The sequence below is a fragment of the Stylophora pistillata genome, chromosome 3, assembly GCF_964205215.1.
Source record: "Stylophora pistillata chromosome 3, jaStyPist1.2, whole genome shotgun sequence".
NCBI classification, from domain to species: domain Eukaryota; kingdom Metazoa; phylum Cnidaria; class Anthozoa; order Scleractinia; family Pocilloporidae; genus Stylophora; species Stylophora pistillata.
Genome location: NC_142521.1, coordinates 32,352,515 through 32,367,394, shown reverse-complemented (window position 1 = coordinate 32,367,394; position 14,880 = coordinate 32,352,515). Strand labels below are relative to the sequence as shown.

At 41.3% G+C, this 14,880-nt stretch overlaps 1 protein-coding gene across 1 annotated transcript in view; it reads left to right on the top strand.

The window, feature by feature from the left end:
• The window catches only part of LOC111329599 (kinesin-like protein KIF21A), a 28,839-nt gene extending 15,398 nt beyond the window's left edge, over positions 1 to 13,441 (top strand). Inside the window, exons 16-37 of the mRNA XM_022934329.2 lie at positions 274 to 354; positions 968 to 1,055; positions 1,504 to 1,685; positions 2,171 to 2,563; positions 3,355 to 3,660; positions 3,816 to 3,956; positions 4,387 to 4,497; positions 4,906 to 5,010; positions 5,525 to 5,740; positions 6,040 to 6,083; positions 6,224 to 6,299; positions 6,676 to 7,193; positions 7,710 to 7,799; positions 8,098 to 8,231; positions 8,412 to 8,548; positions 9,071 to 9,249; positions 9,606 to 9,720; positions 10,072 to 10,107; positions 10,431 to 10,565; positions 11,247 to 11,373; positions 12,075 to 12,147; positions 13,224 to 13,441. Coding sequence (XP_022790064.2) covers positions 274 to 354; positions 968 to 1,055; positions 1,504 to 1,685; positions 2,171 to 2,563; positions 3,355 to 3,660; positions 3,816 to 3,956; positions 4,387 to 4,497; positions 4,906 to 5,010; positions 5,525 to 5,740; positions 6,040 to 6,083; positions 6,224 to 6,299; positions 6,676 to 7,193; positions 7,710 to 7,799; positions 8,098 to 8,231; positions 8,412 to 8,548; positions 9,071 to 9,249; positions 9,606 to 9,720; positions 10,072 to 10,107; positions 10,431 to 10,565; positions 11,247 to 11,373; positions 12,075 to 12,147; positions 13,224 to 13,305 — 3,369 coding nt within the window. The 3' untranslated portion in view covers positions 13,306 to 13,441. The remainder of the gene's footprint in view (positions 1 to 273; positions 355 to 967; positions 1,056 to 1,503; positions 1,686 to 2,170; positions 2,564 to 3,354; positions 3,661 to 3,815; positions 3,957 to 4,386; positions 4,498 to 4,905; positions 5,011 to 5,524; positions 5,741 to 6,039; positions 6,084 to 6,223; positions 6,300 to 6,675; positions 7,194 to 7,709; positions 7,800 to 8,097; positions 8,232 to 8,411; positions 8,549 to 9,070; positions 9,250 to 9,605; positions 9,721 to 10,071; positions 10,108 to 10,430; positions 10,566 to 11,246; positions 11,374 to 12,074; positions 12,148 to 13,223) is intronic.
• The last annotated feature ends 1,439 nt before the right edge of the window (positions 13,442 to 14,880 follow it).

The following is a 14,880-nucleotide window of genomic DNA, read 5'->3' as shown; positions in this document are numbered from 1 at the left end:
AAATCTATAACCAAACGCAAGCTCGTTGCTCACGTTTTCCCGCGCTTTTGGCTTCCTGCGTGTATTGACTTGGAGCTGTTTTTTTTCTTATCGGTTATTACAACCACTTTGGTTTTGGCTTTGCGACACTTAATAGAAAGGGACTCAGTAATACTTTTGGCATTACTGTTTATTCACTGATTCCTTTAGCAGGAACTATTTGCTTGAACAGCTCATAACGTTCGTTCCCTTCGTTGGCTTCATTTTGTAACACCCAATACTGTTGCTTACCAGAAACTGAACCCCAAAGAGGAGGGTACAGATCAGCCGTGGGGTGAACAGAGCAGTGACGAGAGTAGCAGTGAAGACGATGAAGTAAGAGTTCTTTGTTGTTAGATTTCAATTGAATCTTCATGCGCCTGACCATCCGTAGGCCTTTGCAGCAACTGTTGACTTTGTTCGAAATCAATATGACCGAGAGCAGCATATGACTGCAAAAAAATGGTAAATGTGAACCGTCGAATTGCCAGTAATGCTTAAATATCCTGTGATGATAGGCCTCGACACTAACGGTAGCCCACCAGCCACAGACTAGTAGAAATTCAGTTTTGGCTAGTGGTTTTCGATTTCCACTAACCAGTTTGGCTTGTAAACAGACTGAAATTGTCGTAACATCTAAAAACATCTAAGATGTCATTAGCCACTTGGCTAGTGAGTTGAAAAGTTAGTGTCGAGCCCAGGATGAACTAACCTCACGCCTAAGGGGAGTGAGGATACTCGTAGTGTTTTGATACCATGGAGACGAGGCTTAGGCTACAGCGCTCAGCAAGACTGTACCTTTACGCACCTTAATAAAGGTCTTTTATTTTACAGTTATTTTTTGTGCAAACCCAGGATAGTATGTGGGGGAGTGGTGTTTAATCTCCACCACTGAGATCTTTCTAATCGTTACCGTCGTTTATGTCAGTGATTTCCTTTTGAAATCCAGGAAAACGATGAAGACGGAAACGAAGGGCGAGGCGATGATGTTGGAGATGATGACGATGATGACTCTGATGACGATGAGACTGTTAAAGGTAGGTTACCTCTTGAACTTCATGTCTCAGAATTTTAATCAACTGGCTGTATTGTTTTCGCGATGAAACTTTAAATTTTTTTTTTCACACAAGCTTAATATGTGTGTTATGTATGAAGTACGAGGAATTCTTTAATACTATAATAAAATGCTGACCTCCACACCATTCACTTTATGTATTGCGTATAGCGTTGTCTGGTTTCATTGTGTTCCTAGTTGGCCAAGACTCGGTGTTTTCAGAACAACACCATACTTTTCTTCAAATTGAAGGCTGAGAATCAAACCACTAAAGTTTTAGATACAGTTGAATTGCATATCAATACCTAATAAGCCTTTTTGAGTAATCCTCTAAGTTTCACTCAGCAAACTGTTTTTCAGCCGAAAAACGTTCATAGTACCGGGGATTTCAATAACGTTTTCCTAAAGCCATATCTACTCGTTTTCAACAGATAATGAGAACGACCTGTCAGGCGACTTGGCGGACCTGTCAACAGAGATATCAATCAAAGAAAAACTTATCGATGAGCTGGAGACAAGTCAGAAGAAAATCCAGACCCTGAAAACTCAATACGAAGAGAAACTATCGCTTCTTCACAACAAAATCAAAGAGACGGAGACAGAGAGGGATCATGTGAGTGCCGGTTTATTTGTTCATTTATATGTTCGTTAGTGAGTCTCTTTTTCCTTAGTTAGTTTGTTTGTTTTCTTTAGTTAGTTAAATTGTTTTCGCTGGCTCTTATTGCGTCATGGATGTAGAGGGCTTTATGAACTTCGCTTCTTCAGCTGGACTGTTTTTGTCTCCTCATGAGAGTACATTACCATGGATTGTACTTCATACATGCAGCGGATAGACGATTGTTGGAGTCCTTTTCATTTCAACGCCATGAGCATATTATTTATTTATTTTCTATTACTTTTTTTAGAGTTTCGGGTCCACTCTATGCAAATTCTAAAAATTCGACTAAACTCGAATTTTTAGTCGCCAAGTTAAAAGTTTTAGTCGCATTGGCGACCGTATCGGTCGCAATTTCGAGCCCTGTAATTGTCTGACTTTGATTTGAAAGGAGACTTTTTTGTTGTGGTATGGAACTGATGTTAAATTGTGTTTTATTTAAGGTTTTACAAAGCGTCAAAAATCAAGACTCGAAATCGGGTGAAAAGGTTCGACAAATTCGCGACGAATACGAGAAAAAAATCGGTCGACTGCAGGGAGAACTAAAAAAGATGCAGGCCGCCAAGAAGGAGCATGCGCGGCTTCTCAGGCAAAAAGCGCAAAACGAGCAGCAGCTGAGAACTTTTCAAGCTGAACTGAAAGAGATGAAGAAGACTAAAGTCCGTCTCATGAAACAAATGAAGGAGGAGGCGGCCAAGAGCAAGCAACAGGAGGCACAACGGAATAGAGAGATTGCGCAACTGAAGAAGGAGTCGCGGTCGAGGCAGATGACAATTAAGAATCTGGAAACAGAAAGGCGACAGCGCGAAATAGTACTCAAGAGAAAGCAGGAGGAGGTATTTTTCCTCGCCGTATCATTCTCCTGTAGTAGAGGCTGTTACTTTATGCTTTTGTAAGATTTGCAAAGCAATCCACGAAATAGTTCGAGCGCCTGCAAAACCTTTCCCTTACGTTTTTGAGTTTGTTGCGGTGGTGTTTATCATGATCGTGTCTCTTCCTTATCATTATTCTCGTTGGGATTATTTGCAAACATGATAGATATTTTCCTGTCAAACTTGGACTACTGTATAAAGCATGCAAATGTATCGGGTTCAAGAACAAAATTATGACCCACCATGAGCTAAGCAGGGGCATGGATGGGCGAAAATGGAAAAGATTTGTATGAAGTCCATTTGTGTAACTGAGTCGAATAGCAGCGGCTCTATGCTTGCTAAGTCGAACTCAATTTGCTAGAAAATACGCACTTTTAACAACTAGTTATATTGACCTGCAGGGGGTTCCAATAAACGTCGGTTACTGCCGCCTGTTAGACTTGTTACCGCCGTTCGTTTAAGCTCCTCGTGTTTGGGTTTCGCCTTACGGCCCCATTTCTGAGTACAGCCGCTTACTTCACAATCAGCAGCTGCTTAGAGAAAAAGTAATCGAAACTCCCTGAATTTGTCGGTGATAAAGCTGTGACTTTTTCCCCCTCCCCCCCTCCCAATAATTTTTGTCTTTGCGCGCAAATGATCATGGCTATCTTTATATAAGCCCTCCATTAAAAGTAACTTTTTCCCTGAGTACATGCAAAGATCGAGATGAGATGCTGTGTATGAGCCTTTTTTATTGTCACGCTCTTGATTCACAGGTAAAGGCCCTGAGGCGTCAACAGAAACCCGTGTCTGGCCAACTGGGAGCACAGCGAAACCAGACAACCCTCTCAACAATGCGTGAACTGAATGGTGCGGACGCCAGTTCCCAAACTTCTTTCACAAGCACGTATACGTCGTACAGCGGTTCATCAGTAACCGTGGGCTCTTCTTCGTCCACCTCAAGAGTTTCTGGAGCAGCCAGTCGACCATCCGGACTGCCACTGAAATCGCCGAGAAGAAAGAGCTCCGTTCAACAGGCGTCTCGGAGTGCGAAGAAGAAGTGGGATGTCATTGACAAGAAGGTTAAAGTCTTAACTTTACCCCTTTCATAGTTTACCATTAAATAACATCCTCTAGCATAACAGACTGACGACTCAGGTGTGGTAACTTTAGCAAACTTATAAGGTATGTTGTTCAATGTTAAAAATTTAACCCCGTTATTTTGTTTTTCTTTCAGATAACATCACTGATTATCAAACGGCAGACGATTGCAAATATGGAATCGGATATGGATCGCTGGATACAGGACAGGGATCGTCTCAGTAAACAGCTCGAGAAGTGTCAAATGAAATACGACAATGCAACAGTTTTGCAAAAGGCAATGTTCCACAAAGTTCTTCTTAGAATACAATATATTCCAAACAGTCGCTTACAAGAGATAAAAGTTTTAGTGGAGAGCTGTAGGATACTGACAATTTTATTGACTACATTTCATGTGGCATTTGTTAATTTACCGCCAGTAACGGTGATGAAACAAGAGAGTTTATGTTGGCGGCCATAACTTTGGTTTGGGCCCGACTCAGAGCCGTTTTAAAATGAGCTCTGAGAAGAGCCCAAAACATATTTGTGCCCAAGAACATAAACTGTATTGCAACTATTGTTACTTTAGAGGGTATCGAGAAAATTAAAACAAAACGATCTGAACAAAACACTTGAGCGTGCGATTCGGACAAAGTCGTCATTTAAGCTCGCAAAATGCACTGCAGTGCCCGACAAAGTGATAATAATTCTTGTTCAAACTTTTGCAGGAAGAAAGTAACGTACAAGAGCTAAAAGAACAACTGGAAGCACTGACGGCGCATATGGATTATGTTCAGGACAACATTACAGACTGTCAAACAAGCATCATGGAGATGGAGGTTTGTCCGAGTGTTAGTTACGGTCCATGTGTTGATATAATTGTAAAGAGAAGAGTGGCTACATAGAAAATGTCAAGAGGCCATTTTTTTTTATCAGGGATGTGGTTTGATTGTTTAATTGGCTCAGTTGGCCAAGATGCCTTAATTAACCCATTCACTCTCAAGATTTTTATGTATGTTAATTCATAATTACAAATCCCTCTGTTTGCTGCTCCTGAGAATCTCACACCTTCTTTAAACATATTCCCCAGTTGATATGATCTTTAGTGGTCCTAACAGGTGTGCTTGGAAGGGTACTAAAGTTGCATGTATATCCAGTATTTTCTTCTCCTGGGAGTAGAACAAAATGGAAGGGTGAGGGCCAAGCGGAGCAACAATCCCATTACTTATTTGTTATATTCTATGTAGGAGCAAGGTGGAGACGCAGCTGAGATAGGAGAATTTTTCGCCACGTGTACAATAACAGAAGCACGTATCTTATTGGAGCACTTCTTGACTAAAGTAATATCTCTGGTAAGTGAAAGAGGTCAATTGTCTGTTTGCTCAGCTGAATAATTTACTGTGACATGGGAAGAGAGTATCGCCCGATCAGAATTCTTTACAGATGTGGGAACAATTGTTTTGAAGGAAGGGTGAAACACATCACGTACTCCCGAAAAAGGCACAACTGTACGTGTTGTACTTAGTCACACCTTGCAAATACTATCCGCTTGCTTTACGCTACCCACAAAGGTCGAAAATAGGCTTGTTATTCACGATTCGCATTAAAGCGAGCTTATTTACCCAACTTGAAGAAACGTTCTCTGATGAAGTCTGCCACTGTCAGACGAATCGCGCAGGAGATTAAAACAACATTTGACCAATTAATTCGTACATATTTAGTTATCGTTAAAAGGGAGAAAAGACAAAAATGTACAAAACCAGAAAGAGGAGGAAAGAGTGAATGGAAAGGTGTGGCACAGGGGGTCACGGAAAGAAAGGTTAAATGATACTCCAGATATTACTCACGGAAATATTACCTTAACAGGGACACGAAGCAACCTCTAAAGAAGCCGCGGCAAAAGAAGTCCAAGCCCGTCTCAATGCCATGAAGCAGCATAATGAGCTGCAACAGGAACTGTTGCAACACGTGCTGCAGTACCACGACTCATTTAGCAGCATCGAGAATCTTACCGCAGCTGCCATTGGGACAGATTCAGAGCTCAGTGGTTCAGAACTTAGGGATCGATTAATGGGATCGTTGGTATGACTTTGTCCTATATCTAGTTTAGTCGACACACATGCAAATCAGGCTCATTGCATAAGAAAGAAGGTGTTTTTTTCTCTTTGTAATTATCAATAGGTGACGCCAAACGGGAAGCAAAACGTGACGTGTGTTGGTTAACTTTCACGTAACTAACTTTCGACAAAGCCAAACTTTACTCTCGCCCTTCCCTTCGAGCTTATTTTGGTGGTCCCAATGGGTGTTCAATAAAACAGGACCCCACTATACAAGTAAAGAAAAATTTGAAAAGGAACATTATCGTAAGTTCTTGTTTTCAGACAAGCCTGGATTCGCTCAAAGATGAAGCCGGAACTCTGTCGAGGTATTGGGATATTTCATTGTGTTGACAATTCTGAAGTTGGGAGTCAAGTCGGGAGTCGCATACAATGAAAAATATTGACAAAGAATATAATAACAACTGTGTTATTTTGTTTGTTTGTTTGTTTTTTTTTTTCTGTCCAGGAGTTCTAGCGGTGGTACGTTAAAAGATTTTAACGGTGAAGTAGCATCTCAAGCACAAACTAAAGCAAAAGACAAGGTTAGTCGTTAGCTAGTCTGTAATTTTGGATATTAGATTAACAAGAATGGTCCTTACAGAGTTTAGTCCTTTTGTGCGCGCACAAGGAGGGAGGGAGGGGTAAAGTTGATTGTAAGTGGTAACATTGAATTCTGAGCTTAGATTCTATCATAAACTTTAAGAATAATTGAGGACTAAATTAGGTTTTCAGCCCGAAATATACCTGATTGGAAGCCTGTGTTGGTTTCCAATTTCACTATTGTGAATATGTCATGCTCGTTAATTTATCATAATTACCACTTTCGAATGTTCGGAATTTATACGATTCTTTGAGTCGATGCTGAATTGCACCCTTTTCAGAACAAGGTTTTTGAAATTTTAAACATTGTGTCTGTAGGCGCGTCGTAGAACTGGAACCCAGGAAGAGTTCTTGTACCCAGACAGAGTCAAAACAAGGCGAGATGCCCGGCTTGACACGGTTGAGGACGAAGACGAGGCTTCTGCTGCTTCGGTACCAAGCCTCGCCTTAGTGCCCGTTCTTCCCTTGGCAGGGGAAGCGAAAGGATCCCGTCAGATTTCCCCTGAACTAATGCAGAAACTTCTTGAGCTGGAAAAGTCTCGTAAAACGCAGAGTTCCGAAGCTCTGATGCCACCTCCTCCTGGCTCTCAAGGCAACCAGAACCAGAGTCAGGGGGGACCACCCGTCAAGACATCCAGGTCCAACTCGTTAAATGGCAGTGGCTCGGCACCACTCCCCGCCTCGCTAGTGCGCGGAAATGTCAAATCCAAGTCGGCGAGGAGTTATCCCTTCAGCAGGTTCGGAGGTTCGGGCTCTGGTGTCAGTAATTTGCCTAGGTCCCAGCCCGCCTCTCCGGCTCTTCAGAGGAAGTCGTTGCCGGATAAACCTGGGGCGGGGTAAGCATTATTGTACACTCTGTTGTTTACAGTGCGTCAGTAAAAATTATGAATTACGCTTTCCCGAGCGTTTTGCTGTTGATTTGCGCATGGCTTTTTGCTCTTTCTCAGTTTTCAGTGAATGTTACTCTAAATTTGCGGAAAGACATTCAAACGGTCAAATCATGAATCGCGGAGGAAGGCTATACCAGTGTCAAAATGAGCACTTTTTTTGCTAATATTACAACGTTTCATGGAGCCAGCTGCAATTTCATCCTCTGGGCGTGAAAATGTAATCATAGATTTGGAAACATTGCAAAATTTTGTCACTGAGGGTGTACACCATATCCCCAGTCTTAAAAGGAGTGTCATAAAATTTTCTGTTCGATTTACCTACATCGCGTGCTTTCTTTTACGATGGTTAATTTGTTATTATTCGCTTAAAAGCCCAGATACAGGTTGTCTGCCGCACTCACGCCTAATTGGTTTATTTGCTAATACTTTGCTAATTGTATTTATTTCTCTCTTCGATTGCAGGGTCGATGATAGTGTTGTGGTTCAGAAGACCCCGGAAGACGTATTTGCTCGTCTGACAAGTAGTCTGGCTCAAGAATCCGATCCTGATATGTAAGTCTCAAGATTAATCTTCCTCTTTGACATAGATTTTGTCCTAACCACTCTTTATCTTTCAAATCGATTGTTTGAAGACTTTTTCTCAGAGTAAAGTAACGACTTTGGCCACCAAGAAACGATATTGTCTATAACATTAAATATTCTAGGTCGCGCGCGATTGGTCTGAACACATCACGTGATCGAATAGGCCCCAGCTAAGACTGGGGAATATCCGAGGATATGCCCCAAATAATATTCCCCAGTTTTCAAACCTTACTCTTGACGATCGGTCAATTTTTTTTTCCTTCAACAGCGGCAGAATGCTGCCCCTTCGTCCCCCTGCAGGGAAGCCTGCTCCTCTTGTGTGTACATATGCTGCCACTGGGCACAATAGTGCTGTTTTATCTCTTGACGTAACAGAAGACTTGATGTTCACAGGTTCTAAAGGTTTGTGCGAAATGTTCAAATACGTGATGCCTTAGACAGGACTATTAGCGGCCCTTACGTACAACCCCCAGAAGGTAACTCTTCCCCCCCCCCTCTTGTTTTACAAAGCAAAGTTAACTCGGACAATATCTTCTATCACTAATCAGTGACAACTTGAAATACTTGAACTCTGTTTTTTAGACCGTACTGTCAAAGTTTGGGATCTGAATACAGGTGAAGAAACGCTTTCTTGTGCTGGTCACAAGAGAGATGTTGTAGCCGTACGGTACTGTCCTAAAACACGGCGGGTCTTTGGTGCTGCACAAAATATTATCAAGGTAAGGAAGCCCGTTTTACTTTTCCGTGTTACGAAAAACTGCCGGACATGGATGCGATGTAGATAATAAAAAACTGAGAGTAACTTACTTGATAGGAGGGAAAACGTCCATTTTCTCCTTTCCACCTCGCTAGTCCTTCCAATTTAATCCTACAGTTCTGTTCAAATTTTCTTGGAAAAATGCTCAGAACCGGTATTCATTTCCAAACCCTTTGTTGAACCCCCTTTCCTCATTTCAATATTCTAGAAAAATTAATGGTAGACTGCTGTTATAGAAATGTGTTATGGTGACTCAGCTCGAGGGTGTGAAAGGGCAGAATGTACACAAAGTAACCTTTTTTAATCCTTGCAATGAAATCTTGAGTTTGCTTATTTTTTACCCACCCCAGGCCTCCTCCTGTTCCCCCATTTCATCGTAAGTAAATGATGCCGGAGTATTTTAGGCTGGTGCCTCCAGCACTTCGCCAGTACAGAACGCTAATGGATATTAAAATTTCCTTACTCAATATTCTGGTCTCCACAGGTATGGGACATCAGAGACGGCAAATGTATCAGGAGCCTTACGCCACCTGGATCCTCTCTTGGTTCATTTCTATCCAACATGACTTCAGAGACTCAAATTAACGACTTGAAACTGTCTGCCAATGGTTCTCTGCTTTATGCTGCGATGGGTACCACGGTCAGGATCTGGGACCTAGAAAGGTGGGTCATGCGAAGTTTGGCTTTTAAACTTGAATAGAAGCTGTAAGTTAAAGTTGGCGTATTTGTCCGTTCATTGCTTCCAAGCAATTGTCATCAGATTTGTTTCGCGGAAATTTGGCCGGGCTGTTCTTTCTTCAGCGTTCGTCTTGAATGCTACAAACGATTTTGCTTTTTTTGTTAGCGGCGTAATAGCTCCTAATCGGCATAGTCAACATTCTGATCACATTGACTGGTGATTGGAAGGTTCCAAAATAACTGATACCCTCTAATTTTTTTCAATCAATGGATATTTGACTCCTTACGTCCCATTCTCAGTGAGATAGGAGCTTAGATGAGCCATGTCTTTCTCGTTTCAGTTATTCCATGACAGGCAAGCTCGGTGGTCACGCTGGGCCTGTTATGACAGTGCTACTCCGAGAAACCAGTAAAGAATCCGTCGTGTTCACAGGGTCCCGTGATCATTACGTAAAGGTGTGTGTATGTGTATGTGTCGAGCAGATTGTAATCTGATCTTTGGGGAACGGGTATCCTCGGGTTTTTCTTTTCCGATGCAATTAGGATTTGGTTGTGGGTAAGGATGAACTCTTTCTACTCATTAGCAGTGGGCTGGGTTGGGTAAGGGTGGAGTAATGGGGTGGAATAAAGGGGAGGGGTGGGTGAAGTAAAGAGGAGGGTGGAGTAGGGGAGGTTGCTCCGTGCATGCTAGAGAAAATGGAACTTAGAGTTGGCGTGGTTATTAAGACGACTGCTCAACTGAAGATTTTGTTCGGAACTTAAGCCAGCATGTTCATCTCATAGTAATTTCTTTTCTTTTTTCGACAGATATTTGAAGTAAATGGTTCTAACGTCGGTGTTCAGGTATGGTGTCTCCAATGACCATCATTTGGTTATCACAATTTCAATGATTAAAACAATTGCCACGTATTAAAGAATGTTGACCATGGAAGTGCACGAGTTTTAGGAAATGAGGCTCATTTTGCATAGTTTTGTGGAAAGGGAGAAATTACATCTCATTAGGAATAACTCAAAATATTTCGAAACTGACGTTCATGGCAACCACGGAAAAATAAGACGGCCATTGTCTAAAGAAAACTTTCCTGTTCGTTTGTTTGTTTGTTTGTTTGTTTGTTTTTTATTTATTTATGAAGGAGTGACACATGTAGTGTATTATTTTCTTACAGTCGGCCAAGAGCAAACTAGAACCACCCCACTATGATGGCGTCCAGTCACTGGCTCTCAAAGGCAATTATTTGTTTAGTGGATCACGCGACAATAGCATCAAGAAGTGGAACATTGAAACGCAGCAACTTATACAGGTTTGTACGCAGTTTGTTCAAGCTGGCTATGGACAGGATCATCAGAACACGATACCCTTGCCAACCGCTTTTCGTTAGCAAGTTTTTTGTTATTCTTTCACTTGACAAGTGATTTCTCGGCAGGGTTGGCTAATATTTTGAACAAGGAGACTTTTTATGCAAGAACATGCTAAGGACAAACCCTGCCAGTCGAATGACCCAACAAGGGCGTTCGCCATGACCTCAGCGGGTCTCAGGGAAATCCCACCATCCCACCATAGGAAGTCTTTTTGTTGCAAATGCATGAATACCGAAATTTTTTCATGGGCAAAGAAGCATTTGCTGGAGTAGAGTTAAGGCCCCTTCAACCTGTTCTTCCCCATCTTTGGTCTCAGGATGACCTCAAGTGCAGCAAAATTCGTACAACCAAATCGCGATGTTGGTCGTTGGTTTTTCTTTGCATTTAATTTACTGAAAGAATGACAAAGTATTTTGTGATCCAAATGCAATCCGAGATTACTTTTGAGACACTCTGTCAAAGCTATTTGGCGATTTTTGTTCGAGAAATCAGCTTCTCTCACAGAAGTTTTAGGTCATTAAACAGTCCCCAAGTGCCGCATAATTCTAATACTTTTCCAAGCTTGGAAAAAAAAGAGTAAAACCTGGAGGATATTCCATAATACTGATCTTTTACTTCCACAGCATATGACGGCAGCCCATAAGGACTGGGTCTGCGCATTAGATTTCTTACATCCTCAAGACGTGCTTCTCAGCGGTTGCCGCGGTGGTATGCTAAAATTGTGGAACGTAGAAACCGCTGCTCCCGTCTGTAAGATATTCTATTTTATCTTAATTTGTTTATGTTTTTAAACCTTTCACACCCTAACATCAATATGATTATTTTTCATACTGCTCTCTATACATTTGCAGTGGTAATGACATGGAAAATGAGTTTGATAACCGCGTCCGTTTTAAATTGGCGATCATTTCACTCTAATGTCTGATTCATTAGGGATACTGTTACGAGAATTTAAGTGATAGTCCGACTCTTGGGAGTTCAGGATTGCTCACAACTACAGGAAGTAACTGAGTTGTTCCCAGTTTGGTGTTGAGTGCCGAGAGATAAAGAAAAAAAAAAAAAAAAGAAAACCGCCCAAGTAGCAAAAACAGATGTAGAAGATAACTTTGGGGCTGTTGCTTGAAGGCGGATAGCGCATGTCAAGCAAAACCTATCGTAGGCCCAACTGGTTTTAATTTAGTTCCAGGCAAAACTGATGGGAAGACATTTACACCGGTAAATTTTTGATAAAGCTTAAAGACTGAATTAAGCGTGTTTAGTACGATCCAGCTCTGTCGTCGAAGAACAAAGATAGCAGCTGTGACATATTTGAAAACGAGTGTCTTTCGTTTTCCTTTTCATGAAGGTTACAAATTGGCTCCCCATACCGTCGTTCCATCTTCTCTTGTTTTTGTTTTTACAAAACTGGAACCGAAAGTGAAACAAATTCGTACTTTCTTTATAACTTGCAGGCGAAATCAAAGCTCACAGGCATCCAATTAATGCTATTTGTACGAATTCGTCTTGTGTATTTACGGCGTCAAGGTAAGGGGTTGTTTATCACTGAAAAAAGACAAGCAGTCTCTGTAAGTTTGAATGTGTCATGGCTAAGACATTCACCCACTGAGTGAATTTTAGATCATCAGGGAAATACCCGTGCCTGATGGTTAGGAGTGTTGGGCTTTATATCGACGAGCTTAAAGTGCACCTAAACCCCAATATTTTTTTTCGCTTAACGAAATAAGCTTATATTTTGGAGTATTTCTGTGCAAAAATTTTTTAATTTGCTTAAATCTTAAATTTTCTGTGCCTAGTCAAAATACGGAAAATCGGCCGCCATCTTGCCCCACGACCGAGTTTAAAGAGGAATGGCTCAAGCGGATAATGGGACGTCAAATCGAGAACACGAAAGTCTGCTTTTCACACATTTTCACTTGTTTGGGAAGGTTGTGGTCGATATTGTCCGAAATATGCCGACCAGGTGTGTTGTATGAGGAATGTCCGAAGCGTGATACCCTCTTGCAAATTTCGCACGTTGCTACATCCTCCTACAACACACTTAGTCGGCATATTTTCGGACAAAATCGACTACAACCTTCCCAAACAAGCGAAAATGTGTGACATGCAGACTTTCGTGTTCTCGATTTGACGTCACATTACCCGCTAGAGCCATTCCTCTTTAAACTCGGCCGTGGGGCAAGATGGCGGCCGATTTTCCGTATTTTGACTGGGCACAGAAAATTGAAGATTTGAGCAAATAAAAAAATGTTTGCACAGAAATACTCCAAAAAATACGCTTATTTCGTTAAGCGAAAAAAAATTTTTGGGTTTAGGTGCACTTTGATCTAGAACCCTGGCTCACCAGTAATTGTCTTGATGTCTTGGTTAGGTTCGTGTACTCCCCCATTGTCTCTCTCTTCCTAAGGGTGCGATGAATAAATAACAATGAATGACTTGTAGGGAAATAAAACTAATAATAACATATCCCATCCAATCTAGATCGTGTGGTCTATTGGGTAGCTACTCATCTCATCTGCGAGGTTTTTTTTTTATTGTTCTTCAAGTAAGGCAAATATCAAATGATTGTTTAAATTCTGTTGAAATTTGATTTTTTTGTTCAGTGACAGGTTGGTTCGCCTGTGGCGTGTCACTGGCTCGTTGGATGAACAATTGGGTGAATTGGATCGTTCTGTTGAGGTGTAATATGGCTTTGTGAAATAAAATTTTTTGCGCTTTAAGGAATACGAATTTAAGAATTTTCTTCTATTTTCCACAGAATTGAATTTTGCCATTTTGTAAATAAATTAATTGGTATGCTTAATAAAAGGCACGAGGTGTACATACGGCCGTCTTCTTGTCCTTGTTTGCTATGATCCGTGTTGAATTACTCCCCGAAGGCAGGCCTAGAATAAATAATTGATCTCTAAGGGAAAATGTTATTTGAAAAAGAAAAAAAAAAAGAAAAAAAAAAAAGGAGCACGGCGTTTAATTAAACAATGTTCTCAAAGCCGTGGGGAAAATTTTTACATGTATTAAGTGCAGCACCCAAGCTCTCTTTAAGAACCACACAAGAAACACAGTTTGCATATCGATTTATAAGGATTTGTACGGGATTTTCTACAAGATATCCATGGACCGATAGTTAAAAGTGAAAATATTAGATAAAAATGGCTTAGCTTACTCCATACGTGTGTTTTCTCCTGGTGTCGTTATTTTACCGATTTAAGTTGATTTAAGCGTTTTTTTTAATCCTTCGTCCGGCAGGCTGTCCGAACAGAAGTGTTCGGCCTTGTCTTCTCTTTAAGAAGAGAAAACCAGGATTAAATAAAAACCGCTTAAATCGGCAAAATAACGACACCAGGAGCAAACAACACACGTATGGAATAAGGTAAGCCATTTTTATTTAATAGGGAGTTAAAGGAAATCACTACGGCTGGCGCTGCTACGGCTACCGGAAGTAAAATTGTCCAGAAACGAGTCATTGCGCATGTTAGTGGTTCCCATCCAGCCGTAGCGGGTAATCCTTCTACGCGAGTAGGAAGGTTTCGGCGTAGTCTGTGGTACGTGAACTTATCTCGCTTCTTTCTTCGCTTTATACATTCTCCTGAGCAATTTTAACTATTGAAATACACTTAACATCTTTAAAAATAGCTTATCGGGAATATTTATCAAGCTTGCTGTCCCTTACCGAGTGAATCTGCCTTCATTTTTGCCGCCGGGTTTGTCGAAGGATCGAAGCAGTGTGCGCATGGAGAACGCAGCGAACGCAAGGAGAAATGCGTTGGTAGAAAGTCTAACTTTTCCTTTTCAAACCTCAAAGACCACTTGAAATTCAAATAGCTGAAGCCGAGGAATGACGAGGGTTATGAGGGACCGTGTAGAAACTTTGCTTTGGTGTTTATAAGCTCCAAACTGGCAATTTTACAACACGTAAGCTTAAATATTTTAATTCACTCATTCACTGTGCACAGGATCGCCTACAATTTTTTTTCCGAACTTTAGAATCCCTCGTCCCTTTGAACGAAGTCATTTTGAGTTTTTAGACGTGCAAAACTACCGCGAAGACACTTAATTTATTGGTTTTAAACTTCTCAGCCGTACTAGGTTTGTAGTTCGCGTTGCTTAAAGTTGAATTTTGGCGGGCTACGGCGACGTACTCTCCCCAAGCCTCGTCAACTACGATAGCCGTAGCAGCGCCAGCCGTAGTGATTTGCTTAAACTCCCTAATATTTTCACTTTTAACTATCTCCATGGATATCCTGTAGAAAATCCCATACA